Source organism: Protobothrops mucrosquamatus, unplaced genomic scaffold (genome assembly GCF_001527695.2).
Source record: "Protobothrops mucrosquamatus isolate PMUCROS unplaced genomic scaffold, P.Mucros_1.0 scaffold779, whole genome shotgun sequence".
In the NCBI taxonomy this organism is placed as follows: domain Eukaryota; kingdom Metazoa; phylum Chordata; class Lepidosauria; order Squamata; family Viperidae; genus Protobothrops; species Protobothrops mucrosquamatus.
In genome coordinates this window covers 241,216-255,872 of record NW_015387047.1, presented here as the reverse complement: position 1 = coordinate 255,872, position 14,657 = coordinate 241,216, and the positions used below count along the sequence as shown (strand labels likewise).

General features: G+C 37.5%; 1 protein-coding gene across 1 annotated transcript in view; it reads left to right on the top strand.

Annotated features, from left to right (window-relative positions):
* TDRD9 (tudor domain containing 9) overlaps positions 1–11,534 on the top strand; it is a 90,744-nt gene extending 79,210 nt beyond the window's left edge. Inside the window, exons 30-37 of the mRNA XM_029284634.1 lie at positions 1,320–1,475; positions 2,304–2,374; positions 2,985–3,094; positions 3,301–3,397; positions 3,731–3,869; positions 6,685–6,803; positions 10,415–10,487; positions 11,433–11,534. Coding sequence (XP_029140467.1) covers positions 1,320–1,475; positions 2,304–2,374; positions 2,985–3,094; positions 3,301–3,397; positions 3,731–3,869; positions 6,685–6,803; positions 10,415–10,487; positions 11,433–11,534 — 867 coding nt within the window. The remainder of the gene's footprint in view (positions 1–1,319; positions 1,476–2,303; positions 2,375–2,984; positions 3,095–3,300; positions 3,398–3,730; positions 3,870–6,684; positions 6,804–10,414; positions 10,488–11,432) is intronic.
* The last annotated feature ends 3,123 nt before the right edge of the window (positions 11,535–14,657 follow it).

Genomic DNA, 14,657 nt, shown 5'->3' with positions numbered 1-14,657 from the left:
GCAGAATGTAAAGTTACTTACACTACACAGCTCAACAGCGTATAATAAGGATACTTTTATTATATCAGTTCAGCTTTGGGCTCTTCCCCCCCCATATTCTGCCTTCCCCTCCCTTCCCTTCCCAGCTCTATGGCAGGTTTTACATATGCATGTGTAAAATGCTACCATACACCTAGTGAAAGGAACTGTGATCCATGAAATCTTAGACCAGGGTCTTCAAACGTGGCCCTTTTATGACTTGTGGACTTCAACTCCCAGAATTCCTCAGCCAGCGTGCCTGGCTGAGGAATTCTGGGAGTTGAAGTCCACAAGTCATAAAAGGGCCAAGTTTGAAGACCCCTGTCTTAGACAATACAGATCTTAGTTTCCTCTAAACTTTTGTTTTTTCCAGCACCTAATGCATTTAGAAGATACAGGCAGAGTACCAGAACATCCGTGCCATGTGTTATTTTTGTAAACTACATTGTAAAACAGACATCTTGAACTGGCACTTTTTTCTTTCTGCTATAGATACTTTGGCAGATTAGAACCAGTTGAGCTTGCAGTTGTGGGTTTCCATTTCAATTATTTTCACTGCTTATCTGAAGAATAATGCTTATGACCTTGTGTTTGCTCTGCAAGAGTTTTCTGTTTTCTCTGTTCATTTTTTTTCTTGTATTCTACTTGTTGCTTGGACTTTGGTTCCCAAACTTCTGTTGGTACAACTGAGTCATATACTTCTCCTTATGTGTGAGAAAGAATTTCTCATTTGTCGTGAGGAAGGAAATGGCTTCTTCCGCCAAAAGGATTAAAAGTAAGCTTGTTGAATCCTGTGTTTGAAATGAGAAGTAGGAAATGGTCCATAGTGCTTTTCATCCATTGAAGAGAATGGGCTGGAGTAAAGAGATGTTTATTGTAGGAGTCAATGTGGTGTAGTGGGGAGTATGTTGGAGTGTGACTGGAAAAAATCAGGTTTGTGTTCACCCTTACCTATGGTAGTTCACAAGGTAACTATGGCAAAAGAAAGCAAAAATAGTACCAATAGTAACAAGTGCCTTAGGTGTAATTCCAAAATATCCGGAGCACCACTTGAACACCATCTGCATTGATAGAATCACTATCAGTCAATTGCAAAAGCAGCTTTACTTGGAATAGCTTAAAATCTGTGATGTTTACAGTACCTATGTCAGGTCCTTGGGAAGGACGCGATAGGTGGATAAAAATGCCAACTCCAGTGTAAGCTGACTGACTCACTGTTCAACCAATCGCAATAATATGATTTTTTCTTCCTGCCTTTTCACCCACCTATCAAAATCTCTCCCCCCCCCCAATCTCTATAGCTAAATCATGAAACTCTCAAACAACTGTTTTCAAAGCCAGAAGTGTGTGACGGGAATAAATTGGTATCCTTCCCAAAGTGCCCAAGAGAAGAGAACGCCCTGGCCGAAATACTGGAGAGCTGCTCTGCTAACAGGATTAGTACCCCAAACTGCAAAGTAAGTTTTAAAGGTATTAAAAGATCTTTGCCACTCCCGCCCCATTTTAGTGCTGAGCATTGAATGATTCACCTGAAGTATGAAATGCTGTTTTTCCCCTGTTTCTATGAATAACAAGATTGCTTCATCATTCCATATCAAAACCATTGTGAAAACAGCTGAAAAAAGCCAAAAATATGTGTACCTAATAAAAGTTAATTTGTAAAGCATTTGTGCTGTTACTTTCTTGCTCATAGAGAATTAGACAATTTCTGGTTCAGAAGAATGAACAAGACCAGGTCATAGGTGCGAGTTTTACCTCTCTGGGATTTTATGAAAGAGGTTTCAAGAGCCTTCCCTCCCTCCCTCCCTCCCTCCCTCCCTATTTAATCTTACAATTTGTTGCAACAACCAACTTTACATTTTGAATTAAAAGAGATTTGTTTCAAAATACCCTGATTAATATTAGTTGCAGTTTAGGTTTCACATGTTATTTAAACAATCCCCTTTTGGCAATGACCAAAGAGAAGAGAAGATATATGTGTGCAAGTTGTATCTTCAAAGAATGACCAAACATTATATTATTTGTATTTTATTTAAGTCAAGAGCTTTCTGCCTCCTTTTGGGCTGCACACTAATCTTATAAAACCCAGTTTACAATGCTAGTACGAGCTGTTTTGGATCCTCACAAGAGGCTTTTTGTAGTTTATATGTTACCTAGGGAGCAAAGACAAAAAATGAAAGACTGAATTTCACATAGCATAGTAAAGACAAATCCCAAAGCTAACAAATTGAAATGTTGCAGGCGCCTTCTTAATCCCATTCTCGCTCTCACTCTCTTTTCAAAAGGTCACACTATTTGGCCCCTTCAGTGCCTATAACCTAAAATTCAGCAGTATGACGAGAATTTCCAGATTCAGGTAAGATGCTGTTCTACGGTACTTTGGGAGCAACTGTGTAAGATTATAAACTTCATGTTTTGCTTTTAAGCATCTCCAAGATATCTGGTGGACTACTGCAGACTACAGAACACTGCTTTAAGAGCTAAGGCTGGAAGCAGCACAAACTTCTTTGTGTTTATTATTACCCTGTCCATTCACAACAATTTTATGGGGGTTATGCAGTCTGCAGATATCAACATCTTCCATTAATTTCACCGCTCCCGTTTTTTTCTAACCTTTCCTTCTTTGTTAACCAGTAAGGAAACAGAGAGAGAACAATCTACACATCTTTCTCACACACATACCCCGGGGGCAGTTCTTTGAATTCTCTACTCTGGAAGCAATTCTCCTTTGTATTTATTTTCTGCTTTCTGCTCTCTGTGAGAGAGATGATTGTGAGATATTTCTAGAATATTCTGTGCTTATTATGGTTTGTGTAATAGTTGTATATATAGAGTTTTTAAATGCTAAATTTTTAAATACTATTTTTAAACATTTGGAAAAATTTCAATAAACAGTCAACAAAATGTTGGAATATTGAATTTTTAAAAGCTCTCATAATCGTGTTGAATCTTTTCCCATCCTTTAGAACAATCTTGGTAGAGAAGGAGAGTGTAAACTCTGTGGTTGTAGCTGATGCTCCTGAGAATCCATTTCAACAAATATTGGTTGCTGCTTCCATATCTGTAAATGCAACAGGTAAAAAATGCTTTGTCAAAGTATTTATGCTGACTGGGGAATTCTGGGAGTTGAAGTCAACAAGTCTTAAAATTGCAAGTCTTAAAGTTGTCAAGGTTTATAGTATGTATAATCTTTCCTGCCTACACTATATTTCTGATCAAAGCTATAACTATTTGACTTTTTTGTTTTGAAAAGTCATATTAATTTGCTTTTTATGGTGATAGGCTCAACAATGATGCTAAGGGAAACTTCTCTCATGCCTCATATCCCGGGTCTCCCAGCATTACTGAGCATGCTGTTTGCTCCTGTGATAGAACTCAGGTATGTGAATATTTCCAAGGAGGAACTTGATGATCACTGGAAAAAAATGCTTCTACTCCCATTTTTCTTTGCAGCCCCTGGAAATCTACTTCATTGGAGATCTGGCAGTGGGGGGCTAGGAACTTGATGATGGGATAAGGAAGGTCTCAATTCATTATCATTTTAACGGGAACCATTTAAAAAAGCTTTCTGCAAGTGGAAAGAGTTCTTCCTTTTATGGAAATGATGTAAGGATGCATACTCTTATGTCTACATAGGATTGTTATGACATTATGTATCAGACATAGTTGCTATATTTTCTTACACTTAGTATTAATAATCTTGTTATTCCAGGGTTGATGAAAGCAGAAAGAGATACACGGGTGTCCTATGTGGTTTGGGCTGGAACCAGTCTGTGGGAAGCCCAGTCCTCCAAGACCATGATATGGAACTTATGTTTGATGTGCAGATTGATGCAGATGACATAACACAGGTAAAATGTGCTTCAGCTTTTCAGATGATATGACAGCACACAATTGGAATGTCACATCTTAACCTACTCCCTTAGGTTTCTTGGAATGAATCTGGCTTTTTCAGAATTAAGAAACTGTCTGGTTTCTGTGAAACAAGATTGCCTGGTTGTAACCTATAGATAATTTTGCTTGTTCAATTGTAGGCACAGCATTATGTAACTATTTTCTAAATCTTAGATCTACAGCAGAATAAGATAACAATGGTACCTTAACAGACTTCCTATAGTAAGTGGATTAAAAATTCCTTACAAATAGAAATCCAACAGGCAAAGTACAAAGCCATTGTTAACCAGTGTCCTAATTCAGTGCATGAACCAAGCTAGCACGTTTTTATTTCTCTGCAATAATTTGCCATTGTATTGTGTATTCACTTTGCACATAAATTGCTTTGCAAAACAATGGTGGTGAGAGAACAGTGGTATACTAAGGCTGAAGATCTGTAGCGACTCACCCAAGTAGCCCATAGATTTTGTTGGGTTACAGAACCTACAAACAGTTTTGAGTTTTATGAATGAGCCTCTGTTCTGAGGGAATCGGGTGAAGCTGATCTATTCCAGATTATTCAGCTTTTAAAAGTTAGCAGTTTGTAATAAGTTTTTATCTGGGTTTCTTTTTTGAGTTTAAAAAAAGTTAGTAAAAATAATGGTGACATGGGAGAAAGAAAAATCTCTCGAATGTCTATGCTACTCACGGAGGAAGCAAAACAAATAATTGATAAGGGAATGCACTAATGATATTGTGATGTTACTTAAATGGATAAGGCTGAAATAATTGCCATTTTTTCTCCTCTTTTGGGGACATGTGGAGCTTAAGAGGCAGAATTGTCCCTAATTTCGGCCTGTCTCTTTGGGAAAAGAATGGCTTTCCGCCAGTCTTAAGATACCTCTTTTGATTCTTAAAAATTGCCCTAAATTTTAACGTGTTTTTTTTTTAAAGTTTCAGACATTTAACTTCACCCATTCAGAATACCAAGGCCTCAGTAGAGAGTGCTGGATGCTAATTCTGGTCTTTCAAGCTGCTTTTTCTTGAGTTTGAATCGGGAAAGCAGCTCAGACTTAACAACCGTTTGGGGATGTCTACACTAGACATTTAAATCTGTTTAAAATTGATTGATTGTTCAGTTTTCCCCACATATGCACTAGCTTATAAAATACTACACTTTAAAACATTAACATTCATTGCCTGAAGAGGATGTAACAGTTTGCCTTCCAAATGTTTTAACAGCTTCCTTGGCAGATCGCCTGCATCTAATTGATGCCTGCCTTTATGTAAACAGGAATGTGGGTATTCTTGAGCTCTGTCCTAGGCCACTTGCAGATCACAAATTTCCAAAGACTTTTTAATGGCAAACCATTAAAAATACCAGTTAAGGGTAGTTTCGTTTAATTGATGTACTTCTGGATCATCGGAAGTGCAGAGAACTAGGTCTTGGGTCTGCAGTTGCGAAAGTGAAAATTGCTATTAGTGGAAAAGTTTGACATTCCAATCTGAAATGCCTGAAATACATTGGAACTGTAGCTCACGTATTTCCCAGGGAATGTGACTATTTGCATTTTAATGGACCATTTGTGAAGGAAGTTGTCGGTATATTGCAAATGGTTGAAAGTAGGATAATTTGTGTTATTATGTATTTTATTTATTTATTAACTGTTGATTTATTTATTATTTTTACAAATAACCCAAGGTAGCACACATATCCAACACACCTTCCTCCTCCTATTTTCCCCACAACAACAACCCTCTGAGGTGGGCTGGGCTGAGAGAGAGACTGGCCCAGGGTCACCCAGCTGGCTTTCATAGCTAAGGCGGCACTTGAACTCATTGTCTCCTGCTTTCTAGGCTGACGCCTTAACCATTGGACATTTATTTGCATTAGTTTAAATAATTTGTGAATTATGATGTAAATGTAACATTTAAAATATGTACATTATGTCAGGTATTCAGCTACAGAAACAAAAGACTTCAAAGTTCACTGGATAGTGGAGGCCAGAGACTGAAGGTTTACTACAGGCAAAGAGAAAACATTTAGACCAGGGGTACGCAACCTTGGCTCTTTTATGACTCGTGGACTTCAACTCCTATAGCATAGCTGACTCAGGAATTCTGGGAGTTGAAGTCCACGAGTCATAAAAAGAGCCAAGGTTGCCTACCCTTGATTTAGACAGTCGCTGAATCTGTAATATGATACGTTTAGGTTTTGGCTTAGTATAGTGTCCCACCTGAGGTACAAAACCAGCTGGATGACCTTTCTCTCAGATCTAGGAGAAGGAAACAATGGCAAACCACTTCTGAAAAACCTTGTCAAGAAAACTGCAGGACTTCTCCAGGCAGTCTCTGAGAATCGAATATGATTGAATGGAAGGGGGGGGGGGGAAAGCACAAATTAGGCTACTTGTTCAACAGCGATGGCTTTAAAAATCCTGATTAAGTATTATGTCTGAACCAGGCTCCTATGCGTTTTCTTTATAAGGCGGTAACATGAGTTGATTAAATTTATGTTCTTGCTCTTAAGAGGAATCTGGGATATTCCAGATGCCTTGGAATTCAGCTTCTATGATTCTTCTCCAGTCCAACCTTTGATTTAGTGGCTGCAGGTTGTCCAGAGAGTCTGGAAATCCCAAATTTTAATAGACTGAAACTTGAATCGAAGCCTTCTAAATATAATCAAGTAAATGCTTTTTGTTGGAAGCTAAAAAGCTTAATTCATTTTACTTTTTAAAACATAATTGTCAACTGTCACTGTTCTTGTTAAAAAAAAAATCACTACCTTCATAGATAAACATTCTGAGGACATGTATTAACAAATTAGCCTCCGGTGACCCAAATAGCCTGCTGCATTTTGGTCCTGAGAAAATTGCCCAGTTGCAGAATACAGCTCGCGAGAAGCTTTTAAGGTAAACTCTCTATTTTTCCTTTAGCTCTTTATTTTAATATTTTAAGTGTTTCTATTCTTTATAATTGTGTTGTGTGAAAAAGCAAATGTGGCTGTTCCATTTGTCTAATGTGCTATAATTATAAAAGGCCCTGTGTGCTATCATTGGCCATTCTCTAATCCCAGAGGAAAATGCACAAGGTTGCATCTTCATGTAATGTCTAAAGAAAGCTCCTTGGAAATTTAGCCATTTTTTTCCTATGTTAGCCTTGAGCCAAAATACCCCAGCTCCACGTTCCATGTATTGTACGAGAAGAGGCTGTGGGCATTCACAGGAGAGATAAATGATGAAATGAGTTCTGACATCATGATGCAAACTCTGCCCCTTTGTGCCTCAGATGTCACATGGAAATACATAAGGAGTAGAGCTTGCATTGTAATATTGTGACACATGCTTTGTCATTTTAACAAAATCTTGGCTTGCTGCAGATGACCCTGGAGGGGGCATTTCAGTAATTACAATAGAAAGGACACTTACGTGAGTCCTTCCAACTGGAAGTCAGAGCCTGTCAGCCTAAATCAAGCCTAGAGGAAAGCTAGTTAAAAGATTCTCTCCCCCCCCCCCCATCACCTTCACCTTTTCTTTAAGGAAGTGCTATCTATGCTGTCTTAAACTCCTGAGTGAAAGGTAGGATACAAACAAAGAAGCCAGAAATGGAAGGAATGAAAGCAGTAATATTTTTTTTTGCTCTTTCTTTATATATTATCTCAATAAAGATGCCAATTTAAGCCTGGAAAATTGTAGGGTACAGTCTCATCAATGCATTTTTAAAATCCGTAGCTATTTTTTCATGAAAACATTTGGAAAGATCTAATTATTACAGATCACTTATAATATAAAATTGGCCCCAGTGGAACTTTACATATGCTCTATGCATAGTTCTCTATGGCAATTGTATTGAGCATCCAGATGATCTTGTCATTTTTAGTATCAACCAGTGATTTATTTCTCCTAATTCTGTTTTAGCTATAAGTGAACTGAATTGATTTAATTATGAAAGCCTAAATTGATAGTGGAAATCTCTAAAGATATGGAGTTTAAAAAAGACCATTGAGAAAATTTTGAGGATAGAAGAGAAACAGCCATCTTCTAATAGGCAATTCCACTGAGTGTGATTTGGGGGGGGAGGTTAGTTTTCTACACTTGAATCTCAAAAGAACAAATATACAGTTGTTGCAGTTGGAAGTGCTGCGATTCTGAAATGGATGGATGGAGAAATAGAGCGGAAGAGATTATGTGCATGCAACTATGTAAAAGAGCTGTGCTTATAATTATATGTGTTGTGGGAATGGAAAGAGGCTGAGGTGGGTCGAAGAAGCATATTCTGTCATTATCCACTGGGATGTAAATGTTAAAAATAAACTCAGAATACAAACAAGTTGTTTGGACTATAAATCACTGTGCCACAAACAATAAAGAGAGAAGTAGAATGGAGTAATATTAAAGAAGATTCACATCTGGATACAATGTTCATTTGGGTTTCACTTGGTTTGTATGAAGTTATAGTTAGCTATATATAGCTTGCCCGTGTCTTCTAATGCCTTAAAAAATCACAAATCAGAAGTGCAAATCCCCCCCAAAATAGGAAAATATTGAAAGAATAACTTCAGGTTTTATGATATGAAAAGTGTAAACATTGTTGCCTTGTTCCCAGCACAATCTCTGTGATTGAGTAAAGTCGCACATTATGTTGGATTCCTCTGTATGAAAAATACAAGCATGCAATAACAGCATGCAAGAAAATACAAGCATGCAATAACAGCATGCAAGAAAATACAAGCATGCAATAACAGCATGCAAGAAAAATGATTTTTTTCTTATCTTTGCAGTTCTGCAATTCAAATGCTAAGAATAATGATAAAACTGTCTATTCAAGGAGAAATTGAATGGATGGTTTACTTTCCTTCCCCATTTACCTGCTCTGTAGTTTTTTTAAAAAAGGGAAGTAACTTCATAAAATCATAGGCAGTTTATATATCTGCATTTTAGGTTAATTGTTATGTCTCATGTGTCTTCACTACTTAAGAGGAAGTTATGTATTTGAAAAACATGTCTAGACAGAATGAATTAGAACACAAATACTGCTTTACTTTGCACAGTTTAGAGAGGGAGGAGTTGGCAGAGAAAGAATCTGTAGCAATCAAGTTGCTGTACACAACAAGACATTCTGAAAATAGCTAGCATAGCTTTTCTTTCTATGGATGGATGAACAGACAGATACCGGTAGATAGAGGCACATAAATGTATATACATACATACATATTCATCATGGAGAAAATCTCATGTGATCACTAAGAATCAACCCTGATTTGGTGACACATAAGATATGTATACACCTGCCTAGTGCAAAGTTTAAACACTTTGAGAGTGACTAAAATTATATTTTTAAAAATGTCTGTGTCATCAGAATGTACTTAATAAATTCATCCAGTTGGTATGTGGACTGCTAGGATATGGAAGCAAGGACAGAGAAGTGCCTGTCACCTTAGCTCAGGGATCCCCAACTTCCGGTCTACGGACCGCTACCAGTCTGCGACCCATTTGGAACTGGGCTGGGAAAGCGGACGAAGCTCTATTTGTGCAAGTGGCGGGCACGTGCATGCAAAACCATCCTCTCCCCTCTGCCCCCCCCCCACTGCTGCCACCATTGCCCGTCCATGGAGCCAGAAAGGTTCGGGATCACTGCTCTAGCTCAGGGGTAGGCAACCTCGGCTCTTTTATGACTCGTGGACTTCAACTCCCAGAATTCCTGAGCTAGCATGGCTGGCTCAGGAATTTTGGGAGTTGAAGTCCACGAGTCATAAAAGAGCCGAGGTTGCCTACCCTTGCTCTAGCTTCTTTATTAACCTTAGATTGTGGGATAATTTGACCAAGTTGTATAGATTTAGAAGTGGAACTTCTGGACTTCATGAAAGGCCATTTCCCTCCTTTTCATAACTTTAAACCTTTTTTTCCCTTCCTTTTTTTATAAATGGCTTCCGAAATATTTAGGCGTTCTGAGAGTTACAACCCAATAGATATGGAGACCATCAAATAGAAAAGGCTGCTCCAGGGGAAATAAATCTCAATTGTTCTGAATCATTGATCACTTGATCGGCTCCAAGCTTATGATACGTCTGACTTGCATTTACCCTTTACTTTTTTATTTTTTAACTTTAGGTCCCAAAAAATACAGAATGATAGGATCTTAGGGTTGGAAATGGCCTTTTAGGGTTTGAAATCCAATCCTCCGATTATTCCAGGAGCCGAAATCTAATTAGTGAGATGGCTCGAGCACATCTAGTGAAGAGAAGGCCAGCCTCACTCCCTGAATAATTCTTTCCACTGTTAAACTTCATTTACAGTTAAGGTGTTTTTTTTAAAAAAAACCAACCCAAAACATTAATCAGAATCGGCCTTCCTGTAACGTCCGTGCTTTGTTCTGCCTTCTGGAATGAGACAGAACAAAACTTTGGCCTTCGGTGTGACATCCTTTCAGCATTTGAAGTGTTATTGTTTCCCTATTAATCTTCTCCCCACTGAATGGATATTATTAAATATGGATTTTTCTTTATTTGCAATTCCTCTTTCAGCTTAATTTGCAAATCAAAACCTCGTGAAGCTATTCCTCCCGTGTGGTGTAAGAAATCATATGAATGGAGCCAGGTAAGTTTTTGTCCCCAGTTTTTAATCTTGTTTTAATGTATAAGCAAAACCTATTTGAGTTTCAACTACAAAGATGATGGGATAAAAATAGAAAGCCGGATCTGTCTATTTGTCTGTTTCTACAAAAGATAAAATATATAAAAGAAAGGAATTGAAAATGGGGAAAAATATCTAACTTTGTATACGGAGACAACTTTTGGACTTTTGCTTGAAACTTAAAGAAATTACATTTTAATTTTGGGATTTGATAATTAGAACTGCTTATGACTCATAGAAATACAGTGTACAGGTTGTCCTCAACTTACAATGGTTCATTTAGTGACCGTTCAAACCTACAGCGGCGCTGAAAAAAAAAAGTAATTTACGACCATTGTTCAAACTTAAGACTGTTGCAGCTTTCCCATGGTCATATGATCATAATTCAGACACTTGGCAACTGAGTCTAACTCTAACACACACACACACACCACATACAGACAGACATACCTACCTTTACTTTCTGCCTGTTCCCTCCACAAAGCCATTCAGAGGAAGGGCACAGCTTTTGACCTCCAAAGGCCATTGACGCTTATTTCTTATATAGCCTTGAGGACATGGGAATTTTTCAGAGGAAAATGCTCTGAAAATTCCTGTATCGTCCTGTTACATGCTAAAAATAATGTTTAAGGGATGGACATGTACACCTATATGCAATCTACAGTTATACAACCTAACAGTTGTGCTTAATTGTGTGAGGAAATGTCATGCTGTCTCAAGAGTTATCTTCACTACAAGCTCTTTCTTACCACAAAGTCTTTTTAAAAACTAGCATTCCTCCTGCCCGGTGCCCTCCAGATAGGTTTGCCCATACCTAGGAGCTGTGCCCCACTTACTGACTTAAAAAAACAACAACATACTGATAAAAATGTGGTTTTTTTACTAACTTTCTTAATTTTCCCCCTTTAGCTGAGATCATCACTTGTTATTGATCAATCTGATCAGCCAGCTCTAAGCAGGAGGAATTCCTCTCTATACCAGCTGCATAAGTTGGTGTTATTAAATATCTAAATTCATGCTGGAAGAAGTTCTGTTGTTAATGCCTTTGTTTAGCCTTTATTTCAGATAGAAGTATATTTAAGATTTTAAAAGTTACTTGTTCTCATAAAAAGCCTTTATGATTATTTACAGTATCTTAAAGTTTTTTTAAAAAAAGTTTTTAGTTTTGCCTTCAAAAGATTCTGAAAAATTATATGTCCTGTTTTAGTACTTGTTTTCAGTTATTCTGTGTTAAATTTCTAATATACTTGAAAAATAAAACCAAAATTATTGAGCATAAAGCACTTTTTGCAAAGAGAATTAAAAGAATAGCAAGTGAGCATAAAAACATCTTTATTATTTCAAACAATTTTTTTTTTACCAAAAAGGAAATTTGATTTATTTTTTTAATGTGTTTTGAATGCACCATATTATATACAATATGTATGTATTTATTTTCCACCCAGTCCTGAAAGACTCTGTGCAGTATATGGCAATATAATAAAAAATACACAGCCATACAACCAAACATACATATACAAGATGCACGTTCCCAATAAAAACCACTAAAAGCTGATTCCTTACTGGTGCAACACAACCCTGCCTTGCTTATGAAATATTAAGAAGGGAGAAGCTGCACGTGTCTCTGGGGAAGAGAGCTCCAGAAAGTGGGGGCTGCTGCAGAAAAGGTCTGTCATTTAGCCAATATCTCACAAAACTGGGGACCGCAACAGGCTCTTTCTAAAGGACTGAAATGCACAGTGTGGTGATAAGTGTGCAGCTCACACTCTCTTATGAGAGTCTCCTCTCCCCCTTTCCAATACATGTGGACTCCCTGAAGTGCCCTTGTAAGAAATAATTTACAGCAGGCTGAATTGACCCTGAGTAACACCAGAGAGAAAAATCAGTCTCGAATCAGTGGTCTTATAACTTAAATTGTTGATACTTATTGGCCATATAGCTAGCACGCTGACCTAGTAGAAAGCGATAAATAATAAGGCCATCCAGATGGCTTGATCAAAAACATTCCAATATCATGCTATAATTTACGCTGGGTCTACCTTTTCCTTTGTCTTATTTTTAAAGTTTAGTAGACCAAAGATATATTAAGCTGTGGTTCTGCTCAGCAAGCTGCCAATGCTTTACTGGAAACTCAGTGATCACAGTAGTTGGTTGTGTGCTTATTAAATTTATATTGTATCTTCAAAAGGTTTTGATTAGTTTAAGGGAATGATGCTTTGGCCCAGCAATAGGCAGATTCTGTTCTGACAAGGCATTACCGGATATTCCTTGGTAGTGTGCTACCTAGGCTTTATTTTTTATTTGAAAAAAGTATGCTTCCATGCATTTAAATTCAAACTCTTGGTAACTTTAAAGTTAATGACTAGGATTTTTTGGGGGGAGAAGTACCTTAATAAAAGTATTCTATATTACTGGCTATGTCCCACTAACAGTCTAGCTGCTGAATTTTGTACCAGCTGTAGCTTCTAAGTCATCTTCAAAAGAAGCCCCGTACAGAGCATGTCATAGTGGTCCAGTTGGTGATTGGGTTAACTGGTGTACAGCCTCAGTTGTGCAAAGATCCCTCTGTCCTCAGCTTCCATTTGCTGTTTGAGTAGGAATCAAGATGTGTAGGTTTGAATCACTTCTAGGGGGAGCATGATCTGTGCCAGAATAACTACTAGGACAAATGTTACTGGATTATCACCAATGACCATCAACCCCATCTTTTTTTAAACATTTTTTTAAAATTAATTTTCTGTTATTACAAGTCATACGTGCTTAGTAAACGTGTTGTCTGGGTCCATTTGTTACTTAGTAATACATATTAACTTCCTCAACATAGATCTGTCCAATACTACACAGTCCAGTGTTTTCTTGATCCTCTCTTCTTCCAATGGTATTCTCATTTTCCCAACACTGAGCAAATACAAATCTTACTATTAATACGTGCAAAGTTAAGTATACACATGCTCGTCACAATTTTATAGCATTATACATAATAAAAATAGTATCAGTTTGTAACATCTCTTCTAACCCACTCATGTCTTAGTTGTATTTGCAATTAAAGTCCCCTTGTTAAATCAATATCCTGTTTTTCCAGCTCTTATTTACCCTATCTTAATAGGATTTAATCTGAACTTGATTTAACCCATCCTGATCCTAAAGCTTCTACATATTGGATCTGGTTTTTTTCTTCAAACAAGCACTTATCAAGACTTTATGTAAGAGGACAAGTTGATGGTCACACACCCCTAAAGTTTTAGGGTTCTTTTCCCGCAAGAGTCTTGCTGTAAAAAATTGTAATGGTATTTGGAAGAGACAGCAGCCAAAGGAATGGTGAGGTTAAAGGCAGCTGACCACAGCAAGAACGTTGGCAGCACAGGAGGCTCAGAAGAGACCCTCCCAAGTTCTTGGGTGTAAAGGAGATGGGGTGGAAGGGGAGAGGTATACTTTCTGACTTGCAAGATCCTGATAATTATCTTACAATAAAGTAGAATTAGCTCATCTGGCTGTATTTCCTGTTTTCTCTACTTTGCACGGCTGACAAAAGGTTCTGCTTGTATAAGAACTACCAAATTTAAGATACCACCTGTTTCTAGTACAAATGGATGTAGGTCCTTTCTTGATATTAAGTGCAACCATGAAACTAAGCAAATTTTCCTCAAGTCTTCAGTATTGGAGGGAAAGGTTACTGAGCTTCATCCATTGCCATACCATTGTAATGAAAATCCCTATCCCCTTTTTGTTCTGTCGTGTTTGTTCTTAAACATAGCAATGAATGGCATGTTCGGCACCAAATTTGTACACTATTGCTTCCTTACCTTATGTTACCTTAACTACTACGCATGGAATATTTTGTGGAAGTCTTTGGTGCATCCAAATACACTTGAACCAAGTACCCAGCATGCTTCACAATTGGTACACTGCTGGCTGGGAATGTAGGAAATAGCATCCATAGTAAGAAATCATTTTGCAATTCCATATGAAATTTACAGTAGCAAACCAAAACTGCTACTTTTGTTCCATATAGCCTAATATTATCTATGTTGGCTAAGAGAGATTTTTCCAGGAAAAAGCAAACTATTTTCAGCTCTTATCTAGTGGTGAAATTCAGAAGTAGGAGTAACACCAGGAAGAAATAATCCAGTTAAG